Source organism: Syzygium oleosum, unplaced genomic scaffold (genome assembly GCF_021117445.2).
Source record: "Syzygium oleosum isolate NSW1041296 unplaced genomic scaffold, Sole_v2.1 Sole_v2.34, whole genome shotgun sequence".
Lineage (NCBI taxonomy): Eukaryota > Viridiplantae > Streptophyta > Magnoliopsida > Myrtales > Myrtaceae > Syzygium > Syzygium oleosum.
The window spans coordinates 702,574-714,789 of NW_026607518.1; the positions used below are offsets into that span (position 1 = coordinate 702,574).

The 12,216-nt window shown below is 38.8% G+C and overlaps 1 protein-coding gene across 2 annotated transcripts; it reads right to left on the minus strand.

Annotated features, from left to right (window-relative positions):
- Positions 1 to 9,777: 9,777 nt before the first annotated feature.
- LOC115685684 (uncharacterized) lies at positions 9,778 to 11,980 on the minus strand. 2 transcript variants are annotated; one of them, XM_056305001.1, is made up of 3 exons: positions 11,438 to 11,534; positions 10,347 to 10,787; positions 9,778 to 10,156 (listed from the first exon to the last, which is right to left on the minus strand). In XM_056305001.1, exons 1-3 carry the CDS (start codon positions 11,501 to 11,503, stop codon positions 10,109 to 10,111), a joined length of 555 nt encoding a protein of 184 aa, XP_056160976.1. In that variant the 5' UTR covers positions 11,504 to 11,534; the 3' UTR covers positions 9,778 to 10,108. The 2 variants fall into 2 exon arrangements, with proteins under 2 accessions (XP_056160976.1, XP_030466630.2); XM_030610770.2 differs by lacking the exon at positions 11,438 to 11,534 and adding an exon at positions 11,633 to 11,980 and having other exon boundaries at positions 9,971 to 10,156.
- Positions 11,981 to 12,216: the final 236 nt, after the last annotated feature.

Genomic DNA, 12,216 nt, shown 5'->3' on the forward strand with positions numbered 1-12,216 from the left:
GGTCGGTGAAATCATGTTAGCCGCGCAATCAACACGTAAAATACTTTTTAGAGACCGAGACCATTTGTGTGGAAAGTTCTTCCTTTGTGGTATGGTACAAGAATCCCATGAGCAATCCCTTTCCACGGCGCTTTTACTTTGTGGTTTCGTAAAGGGGCTTCAAAATCATGAAAGTCCAACTAAAAATCACACTAAAAATTCCCTCTCATCATGCCATCGTTGCTAAGTCAACATAAGATAGCACACTTCTAAGATATCATTGTCAATGAAAAACACTAGACCATAGGGATTTCACATCATGGAGCACCGCTGGTATAATGTCTATTCTTACAAATATATATATAGATTTCTTGTAGTAGGAGCATTGGATTTATTTGTTTTTTACTTTGAAAAAAAAGATATATATTAAGGTGAGGTGACCTAATATTATTTTTGCTATGTTGAGTCTCATTTTCTTTTTGTCATGACTCTCCTTCATTCTCATTGGTCTTCCTAATCTCACTCTAAATTTGAGGAAAAATTTATAACCATCAAATACTATTACCATTCAAAAGCGCGCACCATTGACATGACTTTTCTTTCGGAAGAGCTATTTGTTTTTTATCTATCAAAATATCCATATATCCATGTCCCTAATCAATATAGGAATTTGGAAGACTAAAAGTAAATTTCCACTTTAAATTTAATTAATGAAAATTCAAAAGAATAATTTCATTGATATAAATAATCGACGAATAGTAAAAACGAAAGTTACTAAAAGCAAACTTCACGCAAATAGTGATAAATCATCTATTATATTCAATGCATTCCTTAAAAAAATGATAGTTCAATACAATATATGTGTAGTATGAAAAGGCAAAAGCAAAAAACTCTGCCTTAGGTTTAATTAATAAGAATTAAAGGTATAATAAATCTCAAACATAAAAAAATAAGGAGTAGTATAAGTTACCAAGAGTGACTTACATGATTACTATAAACATAAGAACAAGTTACAAATTTACTCGTACAAATGAATGTCTGGTGTAATTTAAGAAATTTAGAGGGGTCGCAAACAATTGTCATTGTCTCCCATTTAAATTCGATATAATTTAAGAAAAACGAAGAGTAAAAATAAAAAAGAATAAGGATTTCAAAGAGTATTAAATGTTGATAACTGTGATTCTATAAAAAAATTCCAAATATATTTTTGACAAAGAACAACTAAACTGATTTTCAGGACTCGAATGATAATCATTCTCTTCTCGGGCCCAATTTCTGGCCAGAAAGTAAAATTTTCTATTTTTATTACTTTGCAAAAAGTAGCATTTAATAACGACATAAAATTTGTTCCTGAAACAGAAATTCGTTTGATAACATTGATGTAGAATTCGTACATCGGCGGGCGGCGGGGGGCTGGCAACGAGCGGCGCGGTGGGCGGCAGCGGCGAGCGACGAGGTCGAGTTTTAAGAATAATTTTTATTTCTGTTTCTGTTTCAGAAATATTAATGTAAAAAAACTTTACATCTCATGTATGTTCCAAACCTATTTCTAGGTTAAAAAATTATCCCAAAAATAGAAAAATGAAATTGTTTCATCAAACGGATTTCTATTCAAAACACGTTCTCAGTAATAAAAAAATAGAAAAACAAAGAAACAAAATTATTATCATTGGTGTCCTTATCCTCTCAAATTGTTATACGATATAGATCACAAGTCCAGAAAATGAATTAAAATGTGTAAAATAATATCAAGAAAACTGATATTCTGAGCCAAATGCAAATCAGCTTTTTACCTACAGTTGTGAAACCGAAACAAAAGTCGTAAACCTCAAACAAATTATCCCAAAAAGACAACTCATGAAATTAATAACTTCGATACCTTTTATTCAAGGAAAGATAATTAAAAAATTACGATGCACATATTTTGAAAATACGTGCTTAGAATGTTGGAGTTCGACCATCCGAATATTTAATGGAAATAGGTCAATTTATGAGAAAATACTCGAGTGGAACAAGGACAAGCAACTTGAGATAATTGACAGTTCTTATATAACTAGGTCGTTGAATATTATTAGATAAAGGCAACCCGTGCAAGTGCACGGGTTCCTATGCGCCTAGGTTTACCTTACATCATATTAGCCTAGGTGCAGTGGCAGAATTAGGATGTCTTGCCGAACTTTAATCAAGTAAATATCGATCTATAATAATTCATTCAATATGAATTGTTAGATCACAGCGATCTTATGTTATGACACCACCACTCGACACCATCAAGCTAGCGTGATTGTCGTGAGAGGTCCAACCGACCCTCACTCCATGTTGGTATGCACGATGACGCCACCACCACCCAATTGCCTCAAACAGGACTAGGATGGAAAAATATAAAAAAGCAGCATCTAACATTTATTTTCCAACTAAGGAAAACTAACAGAAGAGCATAGCCCCTCGTTTATTTTCCGGTGTAAGTTTCAGAACTCAAAGGAGCGAAATGAATATTTTATAAATTATTTGCGCTTTAGATGTAAATTTTAGAACTTCCTGCATACTTGTCTCATGAATTTATCCTAAACGTTTTATAGAAGCTGTAGAGTACAAAGAAAGCCTCCCATGTTGACGGGATCCTCACCACATGGGAAGGAAGATTATTCACCGGTACATGCCAAGTGATTTATCTCAACTCACATATCTCAAATGATTCTTCAGATACAAGTAATTACGCCAGAAAAGAAGGAGAAGATTCACATGATCTGATCTTATCAAGATGCGTTTGAAATTTCGACCCGTACCAGCCCTAGATGTCCTGCCGTTCTGCACTCAATCAATGCGCAAGAGGGTCACCTTTTCCGAATCGTGGAATACGCTGGTGGGGGGGTCAACTTGCTCTGGGAGTCACTGTTTCTTCCTCATGATGGAGGGAGAGACTCGCTGTGGAAACAGTTCAGACACTCGAAGATAATAATGGCGATTTTCATAAAAGGAAAGACGGATACGGATCTCCCAAGTCTCAACCATTCGGAAAGCAACCACCACCACCACCTTTTGTACTTAATTTCTTGGACCAAAAACTCCAAGATCCAACGTTTATTTGATGGAGAGATCACACACCAATCAAAGCCTGTCCACCAATTGGGCACCCACCTTTGATGGGCATACGTGTGATGCATAATGTGAAGGACATAATTCGTGCTGCATAGCAAAAAACAAAAAGAATGATGTTGATGGGTTTTTACTATGGTCTAGAACATGTGGCTTCTCCGATTCGAAATTGGGATCATTTGTCTTCATTTTGTCCAGAAAGGTTGCTGTGTTTTTCCATTCTGTGCAGCATGCACCATGAGAATGATGCCCACTCTTGCTTGTTCATAGCACACTTTTGAAGAATATCCGGGCAAGTTCTGGGAAACACGTGGTGCTATTTTCGCAAACAACACATGAAGTTGATTTTGTCTCAATTAACACCCTAAAGTAGGGTAATGTGTCTCGATCAACCCCCTCAACCCATTGGTGGCCAAATTTCTCACTCGACGGTGAGCAAGTGATTTTCATGGGATATTTTCATGCATGAGAGGGGCATTTTCGTCTATTTCAGCCTTTTCGCGCAGTTTTGGCCGTTCGACAAGATATTTATTTAAACGTCAATGAGGCAAGGGAGTTCATTGAGATGCATTTCTCCACTTTAAGTTATTAATTGAGACAAAATTCACTTCATCACCAGCACCATTTCGAGGTATTTTTTAGTTATTCTTCATAATTTTGTTTTTCAATACAAATTTTCATCTCCACTTTTATAATCAAAGAATGTGGATTCGCTAAAGGTATGGAGCATCACAATGCACGTTTGGATGATTTAGAAGCCCCCGCCATTTGAGAAATTTACCTAAAAAATTGCACAAGAAACCCGTGACTCTCTCTCTCTCTCTCTCCACCTCCCATCTACCTTTGTCAAGTCATGAGTGTCCCCATCGTTGCTGCTCCACCATCTAAGTTTTCTCGTCACCATCCCAACGGGTCAATGTCTCTCTCCTCCGCAGTTAATGTAGATAAAAGGAACCCGTGGTGGTCATGAGGTCAAGACCTTTAAAGACCGGGACAAGGATCTGGGCCTAGTGATGTTAGATCCGGCGGAACGAGCCTGGATCGGGGAGATAGAGAGTGAACTCAGTGTCGAAGATCTCGGTGTCGAGGTTCGCGGCTTGGCTGATTTCGCCCAGCTTGGAGGAGGCTGGTCGCGGATGAATTGGCATGCGAGTGGCTTGTGGTCGTGTGGGAGCTCGGGTTGTTAATTGGCATTGAAGCATGCAAGAGAAAAATGGAAAAAGCGAAATTTGAAAGGAAATGGGAAAAATATACGAACTGTCCAATAAACTTGGAGGATGATGTATTTACACCTCAAGAAGGTGACTGCGCCTCGTGCAATCACTCTCCGAATTCTAAAGAATCACAATCCATAAGCATATGGGCAAGAATTAAACATAAATAGATTCTTTTTCTTGGACATTGTAACATGACGTTTCAAGTTTCACCTCCCATTATAGAGTCTTGTAATGTTATCCATAAGAAATGACCCAACCCAAATAGTTGAGATTTGTAGCAGAAGAGAGAAAAGTGTAATATCATGTACATTATCATAAAAAGAGTACAAAACCCCTATATATAGGAACAGAAAGCAATTAGACATAATTACAATTAACGTAAACCGCAATTAACTAATCCTAAATCGTAATCCTAAATATATCTCTAACGCTCCTCTCAAACTTAAGGTGACTTACAGGAAGTAAACTTGAGTTTGGAGAAAAGATCCAAAAAATGCCTAGGCAAATGGGCCTTGGTGAAGATATCAGAAGTCTGATCAATGGATACAATGGATGCAAGTCGACCACCGCCATGAAAAACATGGTATAAGATGAAATGACAGTCTATTTTAATGTGCTTGGAGAGTTTATGAAAAACATTATTATGTGCTATTTGGATAACACTTCAGTTGTCGCAATGAATGGTTGCACCACTATTATGATGCACTCCTATGTCTTCTAGTAAACGTCACAAACCATAATAACTCTGGTGTTGTATAAGCACGAGCTCGATATTATGTTTTGGTACTAGAGTGAGCAATAACAGTCTCATTCTTGCTACGCCATAAGATAAGTGAGTTGCCTAAAACGAAACAGTAGCCCTTAGTTGAGCGACGATCTTGAGGGTCACTAACCTAGTTAGCATCAGCTATCAACTTAGATGTAGAATGAGCAGAAAAATGAAGGCGGTGATATAATGTACCCTTGAAGTAGCGAAGAAATTGAAGAACTGCAGCAAAATGAGTCAAATGGGATGTGGTTATGTATTGATTGACAATATGAACAACAAATGTAATGTCAGGTCGAGTAACAGTGAGATATATAAAGAATGCAAACCAAATGTCGATAAAGTGTAGGATTTGAAAGAGGAGTCACATTTTTTGCATTAAATTTGACACGGGTCTCGTTATGAGTTGTAGCAACCTTGCTTGTCAATGAATTCTGCTCGAGATTGAAGATCAGTGGCATATTTAGCTTGAGAAAGATAATAAACAAAGGAATTTGAAAACTCTCCAAGCCTAAAAAGTAGCTGAGTTGCTCAAAGGAAAAATAGAGAATGTATTGCCGAGTGATATATGGGCTGATACCCCGAAGATTTTATTGCTTTAAGTGGGGTAACGAAAGAGTGATATTCTAATGGTCTCTGCAATATATAAAGCAAACAAGAAGGAATATTTCAGCTTCAAAACTTTCCTAAAAATCAAAGGATACCCATATAGGTGTTGAGATGAATTTTACAATGAGAAATGATTAAGTAACTATTCTTAATCCTCCATGAGACTAATAGTCAGTTTTGAGCCACAAAATAACAAAGGAAAAATTTCAAATAGAGATTCGAAGTGCTCTCATTTTTCCAAAAGAGAAATGCAAAGTAGGCCTTATTTCAAGTAAGGACCTAAAGTGACTTACTTAGTCTCAAATAAGGGCTTACCCCATTGACCAGCCAAATCTTCACCAGCCCGGTGAGACAGTGAGGGGCATTTTCGTCCAAAATCATTTCTTGCCTTTCCTTTTCATTCGACTGTTCATCTCTTCGTCGTCCTTCCTTGACTGGGTGCTTGTTTTTTTTCAAATACTATATTAGACTGGGAACTTTCTTTTTTGCAATCATTTTCCTCAATCGCCATTGCACTTTGGGTGGTTCTATGAATCTTTCCGATTCATCTTAGGAGCTGATGGTTATGACTTGAAGTTCCCCTTATACTTTATGTATTTTCTTTCACCGAAAAGGTTTGGACTTTGGAGACTCGCATGAGTCCAAGCAAAGCATTGCTTTCTACTTTTGTCTTTTTCTTTTTTCCCGTTTGGTTTGAGAATGATGAATCTCGCTACTTAGTCGCCTTAATGTTTTCTTGGTCGCCCTAATTAAATGGTGGTGGGAATTGCCCAGCAAAAAGAGCAAAGTTGCGGAAGGAAGGTAAAAACAAGAAGAACCCAGTCAAGGAAGGCACGACGATGAACAGTAAAATGAAAAGAAAAGGAAAGAAATGCTTTTGTACGAAAATGCACTTCGCTGTGTCGCCCAAATTAGCATGTGAGATGTATGTGCTCGCCGGCTGGCGAAGATTTGGCCGGTCGGTGAAACAAGGCTCACTGTGGACCATCTTTTGGGAAAATGAAGGCACTTTCGGATCGGATTTGAAATTTTCCCAATAACAAATAACAAATAATTAAAAATTATTGTGGAGTTCACTGCTTTAAGAATTTGTAGCCTATAACAAGCCGTTTCTCTCACGGTGGACTAAGGATTGATATGTTAACCGGACTCATTATTATTCATGAATAATGGATAAAATCATAATTTAGAAGTTGACCAAATATTAAAATATGATTCCCGAAATTTCTCGCACTTTCTAAAATTGAATCTTTTAAAACCTAATAGGTCAAATGTTTGAACTTAAATTATATTTCACATCTTTAAAATTTGTTTTATTATCTTCCTTCTCGTGTAACACACGTTCTTTTTGATAGTATGCAGAGTGCTCATTTTGGAATTTGGCACACGCGGATCCCCTAGGATTTAGTTTAGTATATGTCTCCAGATGGAAACAACCGCATTTTAGCCCATCCACCTGAATATTATGTCGCGTCTTTTCTGGTCCATGAGATAAATCGAAATTCTCCATGAATTCGAGGTTTCCCATCCGACATTTTGGTTGTAAACAAAAAAAAAAAAAAACGTTATGGGGATTTTGAGTTCCATAAAAACAGACACGACCAGCTATTGCACATTTTTGACTTTTTTCCTTTTTTCGAAATGAAAATACCGATAAAATTATTAAGGAAATGTAACGACAACAACGAACTATGGAGAGGCCAAAATAATCGAGTTGACTCTTTAGCTTTCGTTTTTTTATAATACGGGATAAAAGAATCTTTCAATCGATTGATCCTCACAAAAAGTAGCAAACACAAGATTTTAACTTGAGGGCGCGAGTCAGCGAAGTTAGCAAATCTAAATTGGGGGAGGGCAGATATATAAATTACACTCGAAAATTAAAAAGGAATTTTGCAAAATACCAATAAAAGTTATGACCAAACGGTTAAACACCAGCTACCTCCGGGTCCACTCCAGCCCGCAAATGCACGTAACCGGTCGTCTCCACGTACCTTTGGAAAGACTTCACTCACAAAGATGTGACCGATGTTGCCCCTAGGTTTACTCTAATCAAGATAACGATGTGATATTTAATTCTCGTCAATTTTTGTCTACTCTAATAGAAAGTTTTGAGGTTCTGTTTTAGATTTTTAATTCCATTTGCAAGGCAAGATTTTCATAGGAAATGATGTCTTACACAGGAAATGATGTCTTACACACGTCCACCAAAATTGCCTACTACATGTCTAACCTGTTCTAGTAGGTTAGGTAGTCAACTTGTCTACTCATTCTCCAATACACATTGCATGTAGCTTGGATCCTTATATGCAAATTGTCCAAGATAGGGTAACACACAGACCACCCATTTTTTCTCAAAAACTTCTGGTCCCCCTTGTGGTAATTGCTGGTCCTTGATCCCACTTTCCCTATCATCTTCCTTTGATAGAAACCACGCTGCAACCCACCATTTATTGCAGCCTCTTCTGGTGAACTTCTGAATCAATATCTTTATCTGTCAGTGTTAGCTGCTCATAATCGACCCCAAGACTCATCAAAGTGGGTTTAGTGAAACGTTTTGGCTACGAAGAGAGCAGACAACATCATATGAACTTGTTTTCACGAACCTGCGTTCTGGTACTTGTATGTGTCCATTGAGTTGAGCCAAAAACAGGCGAAACTTCGCGGTGATGAGGAGAATGTACTCCCTGTCTCAATGAAGAAAACTTAAGTCAAAGTACAATAAATAATTCAGGTAACATGTTTTGGGATGTGGGGACGTATCCGGTGATGCTCGTATTGCATGATTTTTGCATCAGATCCCATATTCCGGGGTTCGGAGGGGAGGGTGAAAGCCAACCACAAAGTTCATGCACTTCACATGACTTGAGCTGTCACAGCTTGGGTCCCTCTTCCGTCACTTCTTCCAACAACCAATCTACCAAACCAAAAAGCTTCTAAGTCCCCTTTCCTAATGAAGGGGGAAAAATGAAATATAAAATATGTCAAACGTGTACGTATGAGGGATTTTAGTGAAACAGTTCTGACATCGAACTATTGATATGATGACGATCGATTAATGCACATAGCTGGCTCATGTTTTTAGGCTTCAAGTGAAATTAGATTCAACCACATTATGTTAATAGACTCGTTATTTTGGATTCCCACCTTTCAACTAAGGGAAGATGACCACGTGAAGACAAGATTTGTGAAGGCGCGCGTGCGAAGGCATTATGAAACTAGATGCCTTGAATTCAATTAGTGATGTGATCATAAGGACTCAATATATCCAAGTACATGAATGAGAGCTTAGGGTTTGGGGATTTTGATTTGGCCTCCTTTTAGATCTCTTCAGCATGGAAATGCAACATAAAGATCTATGGGAACGTATTAGATAATTTTCCCGGGTAAAATATTGCAAACCTTATGTTTATGCCTTGACCTTTGAACATTTTTGGGAATCCATGAGATAAAATACTTTATACAGCATGTAAAGAAATGTAGCCTCCATGAAATAAAAGACATTTCACTTGCTAAGGGACGAGCTCTTCATTGTTGGACCACCATGAGGATCATGTCGAAGGAAAGATCGGCATGGACAAATTCACTTGCAAAGGACAGAACAAGAAAAGGACTACGAGCAACACTGCCCAATTTCTGCAGCAGAAGCCCATCAGACCAATTTTTTTAATCTCTTTAAGCCTGCTAACTAGCCCAATGGGTTGAAGTGGCACCAAATTGGCCGGCCAGTGTGACACACCTTTCATCATGGCCTGGCCCGAGATCGGAGATATCACGAAATGGATCATAGATTCTCTTTCTGAGACGTGCACCATGAACAAAGAACTATTGATGGATAGACTAAGTTAGGTCGACACACACTGAGGAACGCATTTGGCATAATTTACTTCCTTGTGCACCGTACAGTAATGACATATGACCCACTAAGTCTTACATGAGTTGCACCAAGAACAGAATAAGTAGAGAGATTGTGATTCTCTATATCAAAAACTTCTCCCAATTCAATACCTGTTTCTGAGTTCTATCTACTTAGGAAAAGCTTCAAGTCAGACAGGAATGGCGTGCTAATAACTTTTACACCACTTAAGCATGCAGATAAAACTCTGAAACTTTCTCACAAACAACCTAATCATTCATCTCGTGCTCCATCAAGTATGTTCAATACTCACAGGTTAGCAGTCAAAGAAGATCAATTAAATCCCTAACTTGACAGATGAATCAAATCCCTAGGAAGTCGATTGCAGGCACTCATCCTCAACAAATATATACATTTCTTGAAGTATTTCAGACCTTTGGATGGAAATTTGTAGTAACATCTGATTGGTATTATGGGACATCAGCTTGGCAAGTCAAGTCATCAAACTTTTACATGAATTCCTCTCATTAGTCTTTATTGTTCTCTGGCATCAATTGCTCAAAAATATCGTTGTGATCTTATGTGTTATGCAAGACATATATTTGGATCTTCTTCATCCGAGTCAAATTCAACCTGCAAATGCCATAAAATTGCCACAATCAATGCCTAAGATAAAATACAGACATCACATCTGTACATACAGCATTTAGTAAATTGTACAGAGCCAAGATTTCAGTCATCCTTATTGTAAATATTCCAAATTAAAACCGCATGATGCCTTGCAGAACAATAAAATGTTTATCAAATTGTTGAAAGAACTCACATTTTCATCCTTGAACCATCTGCCATTGCCATCACGCTTCCAACCAGCAGAAGTAAACTTGAGCTCTCTTTCACGACGCTCTCTGATACTAACTTGTGGCTGTACAATCACCTCTTCAGCTGCTTCTTTTGCAGCGAAAGAGAAGCTTTCACTTACATGTGAAGTTTCATTACCATGGAGAATCCCACATATTTTTGCATTATGGCCTTCGTTATGGACGTCTTGTCTAGTGTTTGCCTTGTCAATTACTTCCAAAGCGGTCTTCCTTGTTTGCTCAATCAAGGGCTTACTTTTTATTCTGTTTGAAGTAGAAGTACTAGTGCCTGCGTTTACAGCACAATCAGACAAGGCTATTCTCTTGTTGATCTCATCCTTCTTTTCCAATTCTCTCTCCTTCAATCTTGACAATGCAACACGGTGGCGTGACCCCTTGCAATGCATCTGCATAATAAAAGAATATCAACAAGCAAAACTAGTGAAGTGATCTACAACCACAAGACAATCTGTGCAGCAGAAAACTATATCGATCTATACATGTAGTGACCATATGAATGATCACCTGTGTCCCAAATAACATCTGCTTCTTTCAAACGTCTAGCAATGTCCACTCACATGCATTTCAATCCAATAAAAACCCAACTTTCTTGTTCTGGTGTCTTTTCTTAAACGGAAGCATAATGCGAATTAATTCACCGCGAAAGGAAGTAACTGAACATTCGCAGGTGAGGCACAGAAAATTCATAACATCTAATGTGCAACTAGCATGACCCGGTCGACAATGCAAAACCTTGCATCAACATCACAGGCAGAACAAGCATTTTGGTCAGTACCCGCCATAGGCATTACACGGTTCTCCAAACAAATCGAACCAAAACACAATAAAGTAGACCAGCAAGACAGTTTGCCCGAGAGGAAGCCATACAACACATTTGATCAAATTCAAAATGGCAACTTGATGGTCGTTTGCCAGCCGACACCAACCGAAATTCTGCCGACCGGACCGAAACCAAAAAGCACATTAATAATACATTCTACATCAGAACAATTGGGTTTATGGGGAAATTGCCCCGAAAATTAGTTAGGCTTCTCACAGAAACGCCAATGCCGGAGGACCCAGATGTTCTGTCGGACCCACGACTCGTCTCCCTCTCTAACATCTAGCGAATATCGCTACAATCCTCCAGCTACTCATCAAGCTGACAACCAATCAAGAAAACACAGACCCACAAAAGAAAACACATCGACGGATAGCAAAAGTTTGGCGTGCGAAGAGATACGAGACGTACGGAGAGCATGAGAGCGGAATCGAGGACGGGGGCGCGAGGGCAGACGAGGCAAGCGAACTTGCCGGAGGAGAGCCTCTTGTAGGAGGTGGCGTCGAGACCTTCCACCGCCAGACCGTCGGCCCGTCTCTTCCGGTGCTGGGCTTCCCTCGCCCAGCTATCTCCTCCGTACACGCTCATTCCCTCTCTTCTTCGTCGTCTTCTTCTTCTTCTTCTTCTTCTTCCTCCTTCGTCTGTTCAGCTCCAGCCTCCAGGAAGCGAGAGAGAGAGAGATGCTACCTGAGACGACCCCGCTTTGCTTCCGGATTCGGCCGGACACTTCCTCCGACCCGGTCCAAGTCGCAGCGCCTCCATCCATGGATGGGCCTCTCGGTCTTGAACGGGGAGAATTACTGATTAGAGATAATGACACAAATAATTCCTGAACTTTAGTTTAAAGTGCAATTTGATCTCTAACCTTTTAATTTATTCAATATAGTCCATGAGCTTTAGCTTAATATTCAATTTGATCCTTGATCTTTTAATTTGTTCAATGTGATCCCTGAACTTTGGGTACATGTTCAATGTAATCCCTGAACTATACAAAA